Genomic DNA, 17,779 nt, shown 5'->3' with positions numbered 1-17,779 from the left:
CCTGCGCGGCCGCCGAGCCGAGCGGACGCCCTCGGGGCCGCGCCGCAGCCCTCTGCGCTCCCCCCTATCATGCCCGGGGCCCGGGCCCGGGCCGCCCAAGCAGCCAGGACACCATGCCCGAGGGCGGCGGAGGCGACAGCGGGGAGGTACCCGCGTTCATCCCGGACGGCGAGCCGCTGCGGGAGGAGGTACGAGCGCTGAGTGTTGGGGGGCAGGAGTCGAGGCTGAAACAGGGTTAGAGGGACAAGGGAAGGGGCAAACCCCGGGACAGGGGCTGAGGAGTGAAGTCCCCAAACCCCTGTTGCCAATGACGTCATTAGGGTAGCCGGCGCCCCGCCAGACTAGGGGCTCCAGTGAGGGTCAGGGTGGGGCGGCTGGAAAGGGAGGAGGGGGCGATTCCAGCCTCGGGCGCCCCTTCTTCACGCTCCCACCTCCTCCTGTGACGTCAGCGCCCAGCTCCTGCGCGCCCTCGTTCCGCAGCGCTGCCCCTCACCCCCCAGGCCCCGGGGTCAGGCCCCCAGCCCAGGCCAGCGGCTCACGAGGTGCCCGGGCGGCGCCTGCAATGCAGCAGCGGTGGCTGGGACTTGGGGGAGGGAGCGGAGGGAGGAGGGGAAAGAGGAACGGAGGAGGCCTCTGCTACCCCTTTTCCCTCTCCCCGTGGTGAGGCCAGAGGGCCCATCCTGCTGGCTGGGACCCCCAGGGTGGCCCCTCCTCAGCCCAGCCAGGAAGATGAGCCGCAGGGGCACGGAGCCCTGTGTGGGGTATTGGGGTGATAGTGGTGAGTGGCTCTGCGTGTTTGGGGGGATGTGGTGTGCCTAGGGGTGTGAGAATGCCAGCCCGTGCCCCCACACCTTGGGCGAGCTCGAGTCAGGTGATGGCGGGTCCGTCGCCTGAGTGATGTGGTGATGTGTGTGTGTGTTCTGTCGTGGGTGGGCCTCTCCTAGAGTCTAGGGTGCGTGGGGCTGCAGTAGGGGTGGGGCGGGAGGATGTGCACTGTGGTCAGGTGAGGGTCTGGTGTGTACCTGGGCAGCAGTCAGCGTGTCATCGGTATATTCGCGTGTGACCTGTGGTGGGCGGGTCTGGGTGGGGTGTGTGTGTGCGTGCGTGGGTGAGTGTGTGCACGTGAGCACCATGTTCTGGTTTGAGGGGTTGGGCCCCGGGCGCCGGGGAGGGTCTGGGGTCTGGGATGCACAGGCAGTGTGCGCATCTGTGGCAGGTGGGTCTGTGACAAACTGGGTGGGGTGTGGACGTGCAGGTGTGTGCATCTGACTGGCCCTGCAGGTCATGGTGGTGATGTGCACCTGTGGTGGGTGACCCAGGGCTTAAGACAGGCCGCCCTGGGCTGGGCTGGGGGCATTTCCTCTCCTCTTGGGTCTCTGAGCTTGGAGAGGTGGCCCCTTAATTCTACCTCTGCTGTTTCCACCAGGCCACCTCTCCCTCCCTCTCCCTCCTTCTCTCCTCCCTTCTTTCCCCACCCCTCCCCCACTTCTCTCTCCATAGGCCCCCCTGGAGGTGAGGTGGGGGCCCAGCTGGCAGCCCTGCCTGGGAGGGGAGGCCTAACCCTTGGGCCCCAGAGTAGCCCCCGCTGCCCAGCCGCTGTGTTCCACCCTCCCTCACAGCGCAGATGGGGAGTGGAGGACGGCACTCCATCTGCTCCCCCTAGACTCTCACCTCCTCCGTTCCCAGTTCTTCCTTTTTCTCACTTAAAAGCTTCTCCCGAGTCTCCAAGCAGAACCAAAGGACCAGAGGGAGTCTCAGGGGAACGGTAATAATATTTATTCCCACGGCCAGACCCTGTGCTGAGATTGCCACACATATGATCTCGATGAATCCTCACAAATGCCCCAGTTTACAGATGAGGAAACTGAGGTCAAGAGACAATGAGGGACCTGCCCACGTCATACAGTAAGTGGTGGAGCCAGCGCTGAATCCTGAGCGCAGGGGCTCTAAAGCCCATGGCCAAGACCACACTGCAAATTAGGGCTAGAGCTGCGACCAGAGCTCGGTTTTCTCAATGGCCAGTCAGAGGGCCCTTTCTTCTTTTGGCAGAGCTGGGTCTGTTTTGTCCTAGGTGCCCTTGACAGAGATGATGGGGCACATAGAGGACAGGCTCGGGGCAGATGGGCTGAGTTTGACTCCTGCAGCTGCTCTGCGGGTCAGAGCTAGAAGGGCGAGGCCCGGAGCAAGACGCTCAGTCCCTGCTCAGTCCCTCGGAGCCTCGGTTTCCTCCTCGGTAGGGTGGGGAGCATCGCACCACCTCCCTCGCAGGGCTGGGGCAGAGGGGCAGGCACAGGTGATGGACCGTCCTGACCCACCCCTGTCCTCTCTCTGCCCGCCCTGCAGCAGCGGCCCTTGAAACAGTCCCTGGGAAGCTCCCTGTGCCGAGAGTCGCACTGGAAGTGTCTGCTCCTCACACTGCTCATCCATGCCTGTGGCGCCGTGGTGGCCTGGTGTCGCCTGGCCACCGTGCCGCGCCTGGTCCTGGGGCCTGAGGCCGCTCTGGCCCGCGGGGCCGGGGGCCCCCCGCCCACCTACCCAGCCAGCCCCTGCTCTGACGGCTACCTGTACATCCCGCTGGCTTTTGTCTCCCTCCTCTACCTCCTCTACCTGGCTGAGTGCTGGCACTGCCACGTGCGCTCATGCCAGGCGCCGCGCACCGACGCCAACACCGTGCTCGCCCTGATCCACCGGCTGCAGCGGGCGCCGCCCTGCGTCTGGTGGAAGGCCACCAGCTACCACTACGTGCGCCGCACCCGCCAGGTCACCCGCTACCGCAACGGCGACGCCTACACCACCACGCAGGTCTACCACGAGAGGGCGGACAGCCGCACGGCTCGCGGCGAGTTCGACTACTCGGCGCACGGCGTCCGCGACGTGTCCAAGGAGCTGGTGGGCCTGGCTGAGCACGCGGCCACGCGGCTGCGCTTCACCAAGTGCTTCAGCTTCGGCAGCGCCGAGGCCGAGGCCTCGTACCTCACGCAGAGGGCCCGCTTCTTCAGCGCCAACGAGGGCCTGGACGACTACCTGGAGGCCCGCGAGGGCATGCACCTGAAGGACGTGGACTTCCGCGAGTCCCTCATGGTCTTCGCGGACCCCCGCAGCCCGCCCTGGTACGCGCGCGCCTGGGTCTTCTGGCTGGTGTCCGCGGCCACGCTGTCCTGGCCGCTGCGCGTCGTGGCGGCCTACGGCACGGCCCACGTGCACTACCAGGTGGAGAAGCTCTTCGGTGCCAGCTCGCCCCCGCCCGGGGCCGTGCCCAGCGGGCCCCCCCTGTCGCGCGTGGCCACGGTGGACTTCACCGAGCTGGAGTGGCACATCTGCTCCAACCGGCAGCTGGTGCCCAGCTACTCGGAGGCCGTGGTCATGGGCGCCGGCTCCGGGGCCTACCTCCGCGGCTGCCAGCGCTGCCGCCGCTCCCTCAGCAGCAACTCGCTGCCCCCCGCCCGGCCCAGCGGGCCCCGCCTGCCTTTCAGCCGCAGCCGCCTCTCCCTGGGAGCGGGGGGCCGGGCCACTCCGGGGGTGTTCCGGAGCCTGAGCGGGGGGCCGCTGGGGCGCCGGGCAGAGGACACGGAGCCCCTGGAAAGCCCGCCGTGCTACGAGGACGCCCTTTACTTCCCGGTGCTCATCGTCCATGGTGACAGCGGCTGCCAGGGGGATGGGCAGGGCGCGCTCTGAGACCCACACGGCCCCCGGCGTGGCCTCCTCCCCACCACCCCACCCTGGGCTTGGACGCCTGAGTGATTGTTGTCCGAGGCAGGAGGGAAGACAGACCAGCACATGAGGGGTGGGGGCGGGGAAGGGCCCTTAAACAGCCCGAAGGGCATGAACGGACACCATGGAAGTTGAGTCTCGGAACTGTCCCAGCATGGCTCCCCACCGCCACCGTTCTGCCCCCTGCAGTGTCCGGTGATCTGGCTTAGGGCCACTCAGGCAGGGCAGGGGGGCAAGTTTCCAGAAAGCCTGAGATGGGGGAGGGGTCCTGGGGACAGCTGTTGCGTGCAGCCAAGGGCTGCCTCTGGGCCCTGCCCTGCATGGCTGAGGCCACACTGGGAGCCCTTGAGCAACAGAGAAGCACAAATTGGTGGTTTGGGGCCGTGCCCAGCCGGGCCGGCCTCCACGGAGCTGAGGACCTGGCTGTGGGGCAGTGCCAGAGCCCCGGCCCCGATACTGGCCCAAAGTCCCCATCCTCCTCCTCTGACCAGGCCTTCCCCGCCTGCCCTCTGGCCTCTGCTGAGGGCCAGTCCCTGAGCAGACTCTGCAGCACAGCCCCTCTACTGGGAGCCCCGTTCTTGGAGCACAGCCTCGTCCCCCTTGGTCCCCAGTTGTTCCCTGGCGTACCCTCCCCCGACATCCAGCTCCCCTATGACCTGGCGTTCCTTCTCAGGGCCCTGCCTTGAGCCCACATCCCCTGGTCTCTGCCCTTGTGCCCCACAAAGTTCACGTCTGCCTCTGTCACCCACGCACACCCCCCCCCAGGCTTTGCCCTCCTATTGCCCCCCTCCCTGACTTCTCAGCTCTTCACCTTCCTGATGACCCATGGGCCCCCAGGCCACAGGGCATCCGAGGGACCTCGGCCTTGGCCACAGCCTCTTGGACGATGCACCTGCTCGGCCACGGAGGCCCCTGCTTCTCCCATCAGTGGGGCCCGGCCTAGGAGACACCATCCCTCCTCCAGGGAGGAGAGAGAAGTCCCTTCCCTTCCAGATGGGCTTTCCACCCTTCTGAGGGGCCAGTGGGGGAGGGGGGAGGAGGCAGAGAAGATGCAGATAAAATAAAAGGTATGAAATGGAAGGTCTTCTCACATGCGTTCCTTAGTGGTGGGTCCAAGGCCACCACCAGCACAATGGGCCACCCTGGGTCAGCGATGCAGAGCTCCGTTACGGAAGGGGACACAGGGCCGGACTCCAGTGTCCCCAGGAGCAGCGCAATCCGAGATGGAACCCCCCTGCCCAGCCTCCGGCCTGAGACTCAGTCTGAGTTGCTCTGAGCAGCTGATTCCAACCAACTGGCCTCTGGGGCACCCCTGCCGCAGAGCCGGGGTGGGGGTGGGGTCTTCATTCTGCCACTGGGCATGCCAGGGACTAAGGGGCTGGTCCCCAAAGTGGAAGGAAAGAGCCATGGTCTGTGGTGCAAATTCAGTTCCCCCGATGGCTCTTGGTATTTGTGTCTCTGGGGGACAGGCACCAAGGATGTTGGAGGACACAGGTGGGAAACAGCCAGCCCCCAGTCAGAGCATGGGAGCTGAAGACCCAGAGGAAGGGCAAAGCCAGGCCTCAGTCACTCCTGGAAGTGACATCTTCTCGTGGATGCCTATACCGGTGTTCACAGCGCCAGGGCGCTGGGCTGAAGGGCAGACCTGGGTGGAATCCACTGCGGCCACCCCTCAAGCCCCGACACAGGCTGCGTCCCCCTGGAGAAAGGCACCCTTTGCTGACTTGTGCAAAGGCACCATAAGGGCTCGTGATGACCCTAGAAGGGTGCTGAAGGGTGGGATTCCCCTGGGCGGATCCAGGGCAGGGCGTGGTCTGGGCTGTGGGAGCTGCGTGCACAGAGGCACGGAGGCAGGACGTGCAGCAAGGCCGTGAGGAGGACGTGGAAGCGACGGCCATGGGAGAGGTGGCCGAGGCCGGCAGGACCAAACCCCAGGACTCATCTGAAGGCGGAGCAAACTGGAGCCGCGTCGGTAAGTGACAAGGTCAGGCTCACGTGTTAGCATTTTAGGCCAAGTCCAGCTGCCTGCTGGCTGTGTGGGGACGGCGGGCGGGTGGTGGTAGAGATCAAAGCGTCCCCTGGGCATCACTGCCTCGCTTCTTTGGGCATGGCTTCAGTTCTTTGTACAGAAACAACCTGAAAAAAGTCCGTGGCGCCCAAACATTTAAGGAAGCTGCAGGGGCGGGGTGTGCTTGGGCGGGGGGAGGGGGCATGTTACCCGCTCCAGTTCCTTCACCAGGAGGTTTCCTTCTTCCATTGTCCTGCTCCAGCCGCACAGCCACCAGCTCCCTGCTAGCCGGGATCCACTCCCCCTGCTCCTCAACAGCAGAACCCCAGCTTTACTTCAGATGGCAGTGAGCCCCGCTAAAAGCATTTCCAGCCTCTCCTGCACTTATACTGTGATTGTGGGACTTCATTTTAGGATTTGAGATATAAAGAGAAGGTATTGGAAATGATTAAGAATGCTCCTTGAAATAGAAATAATATTGGTGAAGGCTAGTTCTGTCTCCTTGTTTCATCCTGCATTCAGCCTGGAATGCAGATGTGATGGTTGGAACTCCAGCAGCAATGTTGGATCAGGAGGTGACCTTGGGAATGATAGCCATGGGCTGAGGATAGTAGAACAAGATAAAAGACCCTGGGCTTCTGATGACACCACAGGAGCTTCCTTGGGTTGTCTGCTTCCAGATTCTCAACAGAAGGAGAAAAAGATGTCTAGTTTGTTTAAGCTACTGGTTTTTTTCCTTGTTTCTATTACTGGCATCCTAGGTTAACTGATAACATGGTGGCTGGTTCCAAGGACAAGTATATCAAAAGAGTGAAAGCTGTATTGCCCTTTATGATCAAGCCTCAGAAATCACACACATCACTTCTACCCCTTTCTATTGGCCAGCGTTATTAAAAAGATCCACCCAATTTCCAGGGAAAGAAATATAAGTATCCACCTCTCAAAGGAAGCTTTTCAACATCACATTGTAAGATGGGCCTGTGGGAGAGTGACTGTCTTCAAAAATGTAATCAGCCACTGGGCCAAATATTCCTAACTGATAGACATGTACGGAACGGTCTGCAAAATGAACGGCCACCTTTTTATGATGCTGGTTTGAGGGAAGAAGATGCTAATGTGGCAGACGTGGGACCACTCAGGGCAGATGATCTGCTCGGGTTATCTGTTGGGGCCTTCTTGCCCGCAAGAGCTTAAATATGGCCATAAATTCTTCACAGCCTCTCCCTTCAAGCAGTGAAAGCCATTTCCCCACTCTTTAAATCTGGGCTGGCCTTGGGACTTGCGTTGACCAATAGAATGTGGTGGGCGTGTTGTTTGCACCTGCAGAGGGTGGGCCTTGAGAGGGCTGGCGGCTTCCGCCTGCGTGTCCTCTAGCCCTGAGGCCACAACGCTGTGAAAAAAACACCACCCAGCCTCGCCTCCTGACAGATAGGACGTTGTGTGCGGGGGCACGAAGGCCCCCGCCAAGAGCTGGCATCAATGTCCAGGTACGGGAATGGGGTCATCTTGGGTATGCCGGACCCAGTCGAATCACAGATGACCACAGTCACAGAAATGAGCCTGGATGTAACGAGCCGATGAATCACCAAGCTATTCCCAGCCCAAGCGACTGCCCTACAGACTGATGAGACCTGAGCAATCCTCGCTGTGCTCTGGGACACCACGCTTTCGGGTGCTTTGCTGCTCACAACGCGTGTCCCTTGTTCTCGTGTTCGGTCTCTGGGGGAGCCCACAGTGAGCCAGGAGAGTTCTTAAAAGGAAAATAGCGTCTGAGGAAAAGGACAGAGCCTTGTTCCAAAAACCTCACAGTCCTCTGCTTCTGCTCTTCTGATGGAAACTTGACACAGGTGTCCAACCTGCGCCCCAACCCTGCCCCTCTGTCTCTTCATCTCAGGAAATATTGCCACCTTTCACCCAGTTGCTTCAGCCAGACACCTGCATGGCCATCCTCTCCTTCTCCTTCTTCTTTTTTATCATGTAAAATCTCAGACATCACAAAAGTAGAGAGAGATTGGTGCATGTGGGCTCTCTGTACTCAGCCCCCAGCTCTGCGGCCGGCACCTACCGTGACCACGCCCACCTCGTCCACACACACACACACACACACACACACACACACACACACACACACACACTGGATTATTTTGAAGATCTGTAGCATTTTGGGGCACCTGGGTGGCTCAGTCAGTTAAGTGTCCAACTTCAACTCAGGTCATAATCTCGCAGTTCATGGGTTCCGGCCCCACGTCGGGCTCTGTGTTGACAGCTAGCTCAGAGCCTGGAGCCTGCTTCAGATTCTGTGTCTCCCTCTCTCTCTCTGCCCCTCCCATGCTCATGCTCTGTCTCTCAATAATAAATAAATGTTAAAGAAAAATTAAAAAATAAAAATAAAGCACAATATGTTATGAAAAACTACAATAGTATAAAGACTAATATTTTTAAAACCCTTCAAAAAACCTAAAAAATGAATATATGATCCTTTTAAAGGATTAAAGGATTTTAAAAATTCAAACACTGTGGACATTTATGAAGTTAGGGTCGGAGCTGCCCTGCTGAACTGCCTGCGTGGCTCAGTCGGCTTCCGGAATCAACTCCCGGAGTCAACCGGGGTCGCGGGGGGGGGGGGGGGGGGGTTAACGGTAACGGGCGCGAGTACTCGCCAGGCGCAGGAGGCCCTGCGGGTAGATTCCCCCAGCCGTGGGGTGACTGGAAACTCAAATCGCCGTCTTCAGCCCGGACCTCTGTGTTGAGCTCTGGATTCCAGCATCCAGTTGCCTTCATGAGCCACACACTCAGGTGATCTTCCAAACCCTAAAGATGCAAACCTGACGGTGTCATTTATCTCCCCAGAATGGCTTCGTCGTCATTGTCATCTTCTTCTGTTGCTGCTGCTTCTCCTTCTCCTTCTTCTTTTTCTTTTTAATGTTTATTTTTTATTTTTGAGAGAGAGAGCATGAGTGGGGAAGGGAGAGGATCCAAAGCGGGCTCCATGATGACAGCAGTGAGCCCGATGTGGGTTTTAACCAAGATCATGACCTGAATCAAAGTCAGACGCTCTACCAACTGAGCCCCCCCGGGCGCCCCTGGCTTCTCCCGTGTCCCTGCCTCCATGGGGAACTCCATGCGGGAGCCAAAACCCTTCAGTCATTCCTCTCCACAGTCAGCCAGTCACTGAGTCCCATTTATACCTGCTTGCCCACCACCTCCCAGTTTTGCTCTCTCCTCCTGTCCCAATTCTGCCTCTGCCCAGGTTCCAATCCCCACGCCCTCCAGCCTGGGCGGCGCCCTCAGTGGGCGGCGCCCTGAGTGGGCGGCCATATGTATTCTTGCTCTTCTCCTGTGTGGGTTACTCTTGTATCCCTGATCCCTTGTGGACTCTGATGCATAGTAGGGGTCTCAGTAAATACTGGGGAAAAGAGTGAATGGTTTATTATTTTAGTGGGCAAGGCGTCCCAGTGACATCCACCTGACACTTCCCTCTGTAATAGTTCTTATTCCCACAGGAATACGGGGCTTTGTAGGTGTTCAGACGTCCCGAGTTACACACAGGAACCTGCAGTCTGGGCGAGCACTCTGTGAGCACCGCAGTGGAAAACTTACTAGGGCAAAAAATAAAATCTATATACAGTTTTTTAAATTATTTGTTCATTAGTGAAAGAAACTGTCACTTAAAAGCTACCTGCTTGGGGTGCCTGAGTGTCTCAGTTGTTAAGTGTCCAACTCTTGGTCTCAAGTTGTGATCTCACACTCTTGTGGGTTCGAGCCCTGCATCGAGCTCTGTGCTGGCAGTACGGAGACCGCTCGGAACTCTCTCTCTGCCCCTCTCAAAAATAAATAAACTTAAAAAAAGTTGCCTGCCACTTTAAACCCAGCTGACAGGTCCGTCATTGGTAGCCTTCTTCTCCTCCTCAACCAACAAAATTGCAGGCATATCACCCAAGAAAGGCCCAATGGATGATCTTTCCCCTGAATGTAAATTTTTCACAGTCTTACAGATTCTGAGGATGGTGGGGGACAAGCAGTGGCCTGATTGGGTTGCCAGAAAGTTCCTGCTCCAGACCCCAAGCCGCCCCAGCCTCTGCTCCTTCCAGGTCTGTCTTGCAGCCCATGTTAATGCCATGATTCCCAACACCCTCCCCAAGATTCCATTTTTAAATTTTGCTTGCCATCAAAGAACCCTGATTGGGGGGGGGGGGTTCAAGAAGAACCTCTTGTTCTCGGAGAAGAACATTTGATTCCTTCTTTCCTTTAGGGGTTTAATGTGCTTACACAGCGCCCAGATGGCTGGAGATAGACCTGAATCAAGATCAGATATCAGGAAAGAAGCAGCAAGAGAGAGGGACGGCCTTGGCATGGGCTGGGTGGTCTAGATGGTTCCTGAATGGAAGGCAGTCCAGTGACGGGCACAGCTGGGGCAGCACACTGTCCGCCTGTGGCCACGTGGCCACACGGCCAGGAACGACTGTCCATGTCAGCAGCAGCGACAGTACCACCGCCTGGGAGTTCTCGAAGCTCTCTGGACTGCAGCTTAGGGTGCCTGGCAACTTTCGGGGCACCTGGGGGGGCTCAGTTGGTTAAGTGTCCAACTTCAGCTCAGGTCATGATCTCACTCTTTGTGGGTTCAAGCCCCACATCAGGCTCTGTGCTGACAGCTTGGAGCCTGAAGCCTGCTTTAGATTCTCCCTCTCTCTCTCTCTCTCTCTCTCTCTCTCTCTCTCCCTCCTCCCTCTCTCTCACTCTGTATTTCTCTCTTTCTCAAAAATAAATCAACATTAAAAAAAAGTGGCTGGCAACTTTCAAGTGACAGCGTCTCTCACGAATAAACAAACCAACAATAAAAAGTGGATTTTCTCTCCCGTCGTGCTTACCGGATGCTCCACTATAGGAGCTGCTCCCTGTGGCTCATGGCATCTCACACCAGCCTAGACTTCTTTTCCTCGTCCCTGAGTGTGGTGGGCAGAATGATGGCCCCAAATAAATATGTCCGCTCTCTGGTACCTGTGGACGTGTTACCTTACACAGCAGAAGGGACTTGACAGATGTGATTACAGTTAAGGACCTCGAAGCGGGGAGGAGGTTCTTGTGGGATATCCAGGTGGAGATATAGTTCAGCCAGTCTTCGGGGACTTCCCTGATCACCTATTTTCAGTGGCCACAGAGAGCGGAGAATCCCTGGAGCCTGGTGGAGCGTCAGGCTGTGGATCAGGCAGCTAATGGTGGGATGGACTGATTTTCCCATTCCTTTCTCCGGAAGTCCTATAATTCTTTCCTCTGCAGTATTCCAAGGGAAGTGTGACCCTTCTAGTGTGTGCCAGGTCTAGACTGGAGTGAGCCCTCTAGAAAAAGCTGCTGCCAGATGTCTGTGTTAGAGCAAGAAAATCCACCTTCCCCTAAGACAACCCCCCACCCACCCCGCAAGACAATGCGCATGTCAAGACCTGAATATTTACTTTCTGCTGCCCGGTAGTGCACGCCCCACCAAATTCCAGGTTTGTGGGTTCAAGCCCTCCATCAGTCATCCTGGACCTGACATCGTCTTCCCAATCTGATTTTGCAAGGCGCCCACTGGTGCCTATCCACCCTGTCTCCAGCCCCCATGAGGGGAAGGGGAGAGAGGGCTATAGACATCCCTCATCCCAAACTTCTTCCCAGCTCTCCAAGTGTCCTCCATCGGGATCCCGCTGTCTTAGCAAGGCCCTTCCTTTGATGTAGGGCCTGCCACACTGCAGCAAATGCACAGGAAGCCTGCAAATATTATAAAACTTTGAAAGAAACACAGATGGGCGCCTGGGTGGCTCAGTTGGTTGAGCGTCTGGCTTCGGCTCAGGTCATGATCTCACATTTGTGGGTTCGAGCCCCGTGTCGGACTCTGTGCTGACAGCTAGCTCAGAGCCTGGAGCCTGCTTCATATTCTGTATCTCCCTCTCTCTCTCTGACCCTCCCCTGTTCCCACTGTCTCTCTCTGTCTCTCAAAAGTAAATAAAGAACATAAAAAAATTAAAAAGAAAAAAAGAAACACAGAGGTCCCAGACTTCTGTCAGACAACTGGCAAAGGGCTAGCTGGAGGCTGTTCACAGTTTCAACATCGGATTGCACTGTGTTCCTTTGATGACATAATGTCTTTGTGAATCTTGGTTTTTGGCAGCTGTCACGGGTAGAAGCAAGTGCTATTGGGAAAGTCGATGCAGAACGGGAAATGAAGGTGTTGATGTCCAATCTGATTCCAAGTTTTGAGAAGCTGCACAGTGCCCCTCAGGCACATATTTCACTAACAGGTAACTGTGATTACTTAAGAATAAAAAGATCCTTGTATCTTTCAAAAATTTGTTTCATGTTTATTTATTTTTGAGAGAGAGACAGTGTGAGTGGGGGAAGGGCAGAGAGAGAGGTTGTGGGGGAGACCCAAGAATTCAAAGCAGGCTCCAGGCTCTGAGCTGTCAGCACAGAGCCCAAAGAGGGGTTTGAACTCACAAACCACAAGATCATGACCTGAGCTGAAGGTGGACACTTAACCGACTAATCCACCCAGGTGCCCTGATTCTTGTATCTTTCAATGTATGCATATTGTCTTCTCAAATGACTACTGAGTTACTAAAACACAACTACTTATTATATTGTTTGGACCTAACCATTTATTAAATGAAACTGTTAGGCATTTTTAAAAATTTTATGGTAAGTAGGCTCCACACCCAATGTGGGACTTGAACTCACCAGGCTGAGATCAAGAATCTCATGCTCCACCAATGAGCCAGCCAGATGCTCCTGTTAGACATTATTATTATTATTATTATTATTATTATTATTATTATTATTATTTGGCTTGGGGTGCCATGAAGAGCCCACTGAGGTACTCAGGATATGGAGGATACCACGAACCAAAGGAGTTTAAGAATCTCTGCCATAAGGATGTGATGGGTTGGGGACTTGAGTGTTGGCGATTCTTCTGTCCTCGGTCAGCTTCCGGACCCCGTGTCTTGGGCTCTCCGGTGCCAGCGGAGGCACACAGCATTTCTTGTCACAGGTTCATGCAACCACCCTGAAATCCTCACTGCCTTGCAGCAGGAAACCTTGACGCACCTCATACAGAGTCCTTTCTCTCTCTGACAGATTTCTGGGGCCCCAGTTGGCACTTTAGTATGCCCGTTTTTCAAATGAGAAGCCAAACATTGAGCCACCAGAGAACCTGCCTAAGGCCCCCCAACCCTCCAGTAGCAGAACTGGAATCAAAGCATGGCTGTCTGGTGCAGGGGGCCTGCTCACAGCTAGCTGACCCCCGGGAAGAAATCCCTGAACTCACCCACACCATGCTAAAGTATGGCCACCGCCACATGCCCTAAAACTGCACCACAACATGATCCTGCCCCCTTGTCTGCATCACACAAGGTCACAGACCTCAGAATCCTCTGCCCAAATCACAGCTGACGACCACCCCCCCCCCCGCCCCGGTTAGGAAGACTTCACGAATCCCACCCCCCGCCTCCTGCCCCAAATCACAGCACAATCAGCCCAAGAGAGTACACCTTGCAGTTTCTGGCTAAAAGCAAGTTCCCTCTGTCGAGGTTAATTCCAATGGGGGCTTTTTCTGTAGCTCTACCTCGTTGGGAACACCTCAGAGAGTATATGAGTGGTTTTCTTTATTCCCAGAACTAGACGTTCAATCTGTGGGAAAGAGCTACAAGACATCTACCTGCTAAAACTACATGAAAGACCTAACAGTCAAATATTTAAAATCTTAGGTATTGGCGTATCCCAACAATCTGTACAATTATAGGCTGTGATCGTTCAGGGGTGAATATGATTAGTACTTATTCCTGTCTAGAGGGTGTCTGAAATTGAGAATCAGGCAGATCCATCTCCTCTGACCCTAAACATGGTCCTAAAGTGGAGATATCAGATCCCAAGGAGTACAGGTTGGGAATTTCTGAAGTATGCCATACTTAAGGGGAGACCAAAGAAGCCCACCCCCCAAAATTGTGGACTGATAGTGTATTGAACAAAAGTTCTTCCTAAAAGGGCTATTTTGAAGATGTTGATTCTGACTTTGGAGGAACTAAGATGATTGACAGTGGAAGGAATCATGTAAAATTCCTTAAATAAAAATGTATTGACTTGAAAAAAAAGCAAGTCCTCTGAGAGGTGGGAATTTTCTAGTCAGAGACATGGCTGTCATTGTAGACTGGCTCATCCCTAGAGCTGAAGATCACAGAACCTATCTGGGTTCAAATCTCCACTTAGTAACTTGGTCAAATAGGGCGATGGCTTAACGCAAGGCACACAGTCTGAAGTGCCTGCAGCTTCTTCACCTGTAAATCATGGTAAGAATGACACTCTGATGGGCGCCCGGGTGGCTCAGTCAGTTAAGCGACCGACTTCAGCTCAGGTCATGTTTGTGGGCCCGGAGCCCTATGTCGGGCTCTGTGCTGACAGCTCAGAGCCTGGAGCCTGCTTCAGATTCTGTGTCTCCGCCGCCTCTCTCTCTCTGACCCTTCCCTGATCACACTGTCTCTCTCTCCCTCAAAAATAAATACAACATTAAAAAAAGAAAGAAAGAAAGACACTCACTGCATGAGGGTTGTTATGGACCTCTAACGGGTAAAGATATATAAAGCCCTTAGAATAGGACTAGGCATGTAACAGCTGCTGCAAGCATTTATTATTTTCATTATGATTTGGCACCAAACCCTACTCCCTCCCATTCACAGTGACCAGGGCGCCTGAGTTGGAATTTCATCTGGAAAGCATCTTACTCCAGGCTTTGAGCTGGCTGGGGGGTGGCTCCACCAAATAAATGCCTAACACGCGGTGTCTAGCTGGCTGCTGGGACCTACTGGAACTCAGTAGGTGTTAGTTCTGCCCCTCTTTGACTTTAGCTCCCCAGTCTGTCCTGAAACCCTTTGGAAACCATTTCATTGAGCCGCTGGCACTGACTCCTGGAGCCCCTGGGGATCGAGCAGGGGATTATTTTCAAATGTAGTGATGAGCGCTGAGATCAATCCAGCTCCAAAAACTCTTGACTCTCAGCTTCTACTTGAGGGTCTCTGAGCCCAAACCCACTCCCTCCTGCCACATGCATACCCCTAAGGAAAGTGTCCACACTTTCGGGGTGCTGGTTGGGGGAGGCAAGGACCCAACACTAACAATTTAGGTGACAGTCTGTGCTTTCGCCCCTGGGAGACGAGATTCGTGGGTAAAGGACAGCTAACATCCCACCAGCCACTGTAAAGACAGGCAGGGGCCACCTCGGCTCACAAGAAGCCTCCTTGGGCTCTTCCAAATATGACGGAGGACACATGTGAGCGGATCTGCTGTTTTGCCGGTCGGGGGGCAAAGATTGGCCAAGGTGGCCAATATTTGAATAACACAAACATGTCATAAATGCTTTAAGCAAGTATTTATTGAACTCTAATATGCTTTGGGAGAGGATCCGGGCTTCCCGGTGGCTGCAAGCCTTGGGGCTGAAGGAAGGTGGCGCCAAAGGCCCATTCATCGACGCCATCCGCCGGAGCTCCCCCCAGAGAACCTGCAATCTAGACGACCACAAGCTGTGAGTAGGGAAGAAGAGGGTGCTAGGGCTGGGTTCAAGGGCATCCTGGTCAGGGATAAGGAGATCGGCTCCACTAGTCTGAGCCTACTCAGAAGTCGAATCCGGGGCGGTGGACTCCGGAGAAGGTGGAACCTGTTGGTGGGCGTGGCTTTGCATTCACAGTAGGTGGAGCCTAAGAGAAATCGGGGATACGCTGCGTGGGCTGTACTTGTTCTGACAGCCCCCAGAGTACGGGGCGCTCTGGGTGGGCGCAACTTAGGGATCTTCAAGGGTGTGGCTTATGAGTATTCTTAGTGGGCGGTCCCAAGGACTCTAGGTGGACCATTATCTCGGTGCGTAGGAATAGTGTTAGCCGTACGTGGGCGGAGCTTTCTCCATTGAGCAGGGCCTGGGGCCCCGCCCCTATCGCTTAAATTCGGTGAATGGGCGGGGCGTATGGCTGGGGGCGGAGTCTAAAGGAGGCTTTTAAGGGCAGGGCGTATCCTCCCGAAGGTGGAATTTGCATGTCTCCTGGACGTCTCTGCGGGATTCTCTGAGCTACTGAGCTGGGTCTCTGGCTCCGAGGAGGGGCGGAGCTTGTGGTTCAGTCGGGTTGGGCACTCTGCGCGGCGTGAGGAGAAAGTGTAAACTCTTGATAGAGTTTTACTTCCTGGAAGCGGGAACTAATAACTGCCAGTCTGTCCGTGCCGCTCTGAGGAGGTGGGGCTTATGGTCCTGGTGGGCGGGGCCATCGTTACTGCCTCTGCCGGGGCGGACCTGATAGAGCAGAGAGGCGGGGCAATAGTTCCAACGAGAATCGCTGAGCTGGCAGGGGGCGAGGCTTGTGGCTTTGGTGGGCGAGGTCTCTGAAGAGGGGGCTGTCACAGCAGTGGGTGGGCGTGGCTCATAACTAGGAGGGACCTATCTGATAGTGCCTGCGTCTGTGTGCAGGCGAGTTTCGCGCCTGATTGAGGCGGGGTCTGAGAGCCAATGGGCGGAGCCTACGGTACTGCTCTGGGTCTGGGCGGAGCCCGAGTTCGGCGCAGGCGGGGGTTCTGCCCCGGGGAGGCAGTCTGTTTAGGCCCGCACGCAGTTCCGCATCTGTTGCTCATTACGGGATGACAAAGAGCCGGCTCTGGGCCCCCTTCCCCACTCCCATCTCCTCCCTCCGACAGCAGTGCATTTAACTCCTTCTTGCCTTTGGGGCTCTCTGGATCCCCTGCCCAAGGTCACAGGAGGGAGCTCCAGTCTGTCCCAGACTGGCAGGCTTTCCACCCCCTAGAATGCGCCCACATCTCCTTCTCAGACCCAGGCCTTTGGACCACCCTGCGAGCTCACTCTCATGCATCGAATCTCTCTATCGGCGTCTCGGAGGTTAAAAGCTGGGGCAGGATCTGGCGGGGGCGTCTGGTTTGAGTTAGGGGAACTTGAGAACGGGGACCGGGGGCGGTGCATAGCGTTCCCTCCACCTCCTCCATGGCCCCTGGTTCGTCCCCAGTCATGGCCCCTCCTCTACCGGTCCCCTGGGGCCCAGCCCAGGCCCAGACCCAGACCCTGGGGCCAGAGGGTGGCATAGGGCACCCTTCCTCTCCTGTCTGGGTGGTCGTGGTGGTTCTGCTCCGTCCTAATTAGAGGCCCCTTAGAGACTGCAACTGAAAAATTACAGAGGCAGTGGGAACCGGCGCCTCCCTGGCCCAGGTCCCGCCTCTCCTGGTCCCCAAGGCAGTGAGCCCAGGATGATGGAGTTTGCCAGGTTCCCCCAGGCTTTGACTATCCCGCTTTGGATTCATGGGACACCTCAGCATTGAGCAATTGCACAAGCTCTGGTCTCCTGGGTTCTCTCCCGGCACCACCCACAAGGAGAAGGGCAAAATGTGACCCAAATTGGAAGGTCTTGCTCAGAAGCCTGCCAAGGGAGCTGGATATGGGACATCTCTCCCAGGTCCTGTGCTCTCCCCATCTCAGCCTGCTAGGCAATGACTCCCGCCTTCTCCCCAGAGCAGGGAAGAGGGGCACCTTCAGAACACCTCTAAACCAAGGGAATAGCAGCACCCTTGAGTGACCCTGGGCCCCAGCCGCCAACTTCTGGGCAGTCTGTGGGCATGGAATAGGAGGTACCAGAAGACAGAAGCTCACCCACTAGACTCCCTTCACTTCCCAGAATCACCAGACCCAGAGTTTACCTTTGACTCCTAAATCCCAGTTTGGCTCCAGTTCAGCAGAAGCCTTCATTCTAGAATTCTCCCCCATATTCGGCCTCACTTTCTTGTAGTTTTGGTTTAAAAAAAAAACAAACCAGGAACAAATTCGAACCTCTTTCCATGTCAAACCTCCCACTCCTGGGCTCGCTGTGTGACCTTGGGCAAGGTTCTGCCCTTTCTGGGCTCCTGTTTACCTGAGAAACTCTGAAGTGTACTCTCCCTTAAGGGGTCTTACCTTATTTCCTTGGGCCCAGACAAGCTGAAGGAAGGTCCCCTCTTTTTGCTGAATCCTCCCAGACCCTCCCTCAGACATCAATGGGGGTCAGGAACTTTGGG

At 56.0% G+C, this 17,779-nt stretch overlaps 1 protein-coding gene, 1 long non-coding RNA gene and 1 other non-coding gene across 4 annotated transcripts; all 3 read left to right on the top strand.

Annotated features, from left to right (window-relative positions):
* Positions 1 to 6: 6 nt before the first annotated feature.
* TMEM151A (transmembrane protein 151A) lies at positions 7 to 4,791 on the top strand. Of its 2 annotated transcripts, XM_029915015.1 has the most exons (3): positions 431 to 778; positions 2,072 to 2,233; positions 2,344 to 4,791. In XM_029915015.1, the coding sequence occupies exons 2-3, from the start codon at positions 2,087 to 2,089 to the stop codon at positions 3,673 to 3,675; spliced, it is 1,479 nt and encodes a 492-aa protein (XP_029770875.1). In that variant the 5' UTR covers positions 431 to 778; positions 2,072 to 2,086; the 3' UTR covers positions 3,676 to 4,791. The 2 variants fall into 2 exon arrangements, with proteins under 2 accessions (XP_029770876.1, XP_029770875.1); XM_029915016.1 differs by lacking the exons at positions 431 to 778; positions 2,072 to 2,233 and adding an exon at positions 7 to 188.
* Positions 4,792 to 9,638: 4,847 nt separating this feature from the next.
* Positions 9,639 to 12,042, top strand: LOC115272785. The gene is made up of 2 exons (XR_003900457.1): positions 9,639 to 9,810; positions 11,865 to 12,042. It is a non-coding gene; the product is annotated as an uncharacterized LOC115272785 (long non-coding RNA).
* A 1,230-nt stretch (positions 12,043 to 13,272) lies between these two features.
* Positions 13,273 to 13,404, top strand: LOC115272902. Its single transcript, XR_003900548.1, has one exon. It is a non-coding gene; the product is annotated as a small nucleolar RNA SNORA18 (small nucleolar RNA).
* Positions 13,405 to 17,779: the final 4,375 nt, after the last annotated feature.

This window comes from Suricata suricatta, chromosome 11, assembly GCF_006229205.1.
Source record: "Suricata suricatta isolate VVHF042 chromosome 11, meerkat_22Aug2017_6uvM2_HiC, whole genome shotgun sequence".
In the NCBI taxonomy this organism is placed as follows: domain Eukaryota; kingdom Metazoa; phylum Chordata; class Mammalia; order Carnivora; family Herpestidae; genus Suricata; species Suricata suricatta.
The sequence above is the reverse complement of the archived record's forward strand: the minus strand, read 5'-3'. Positions and strand labels throughout refer to the sequence as shown.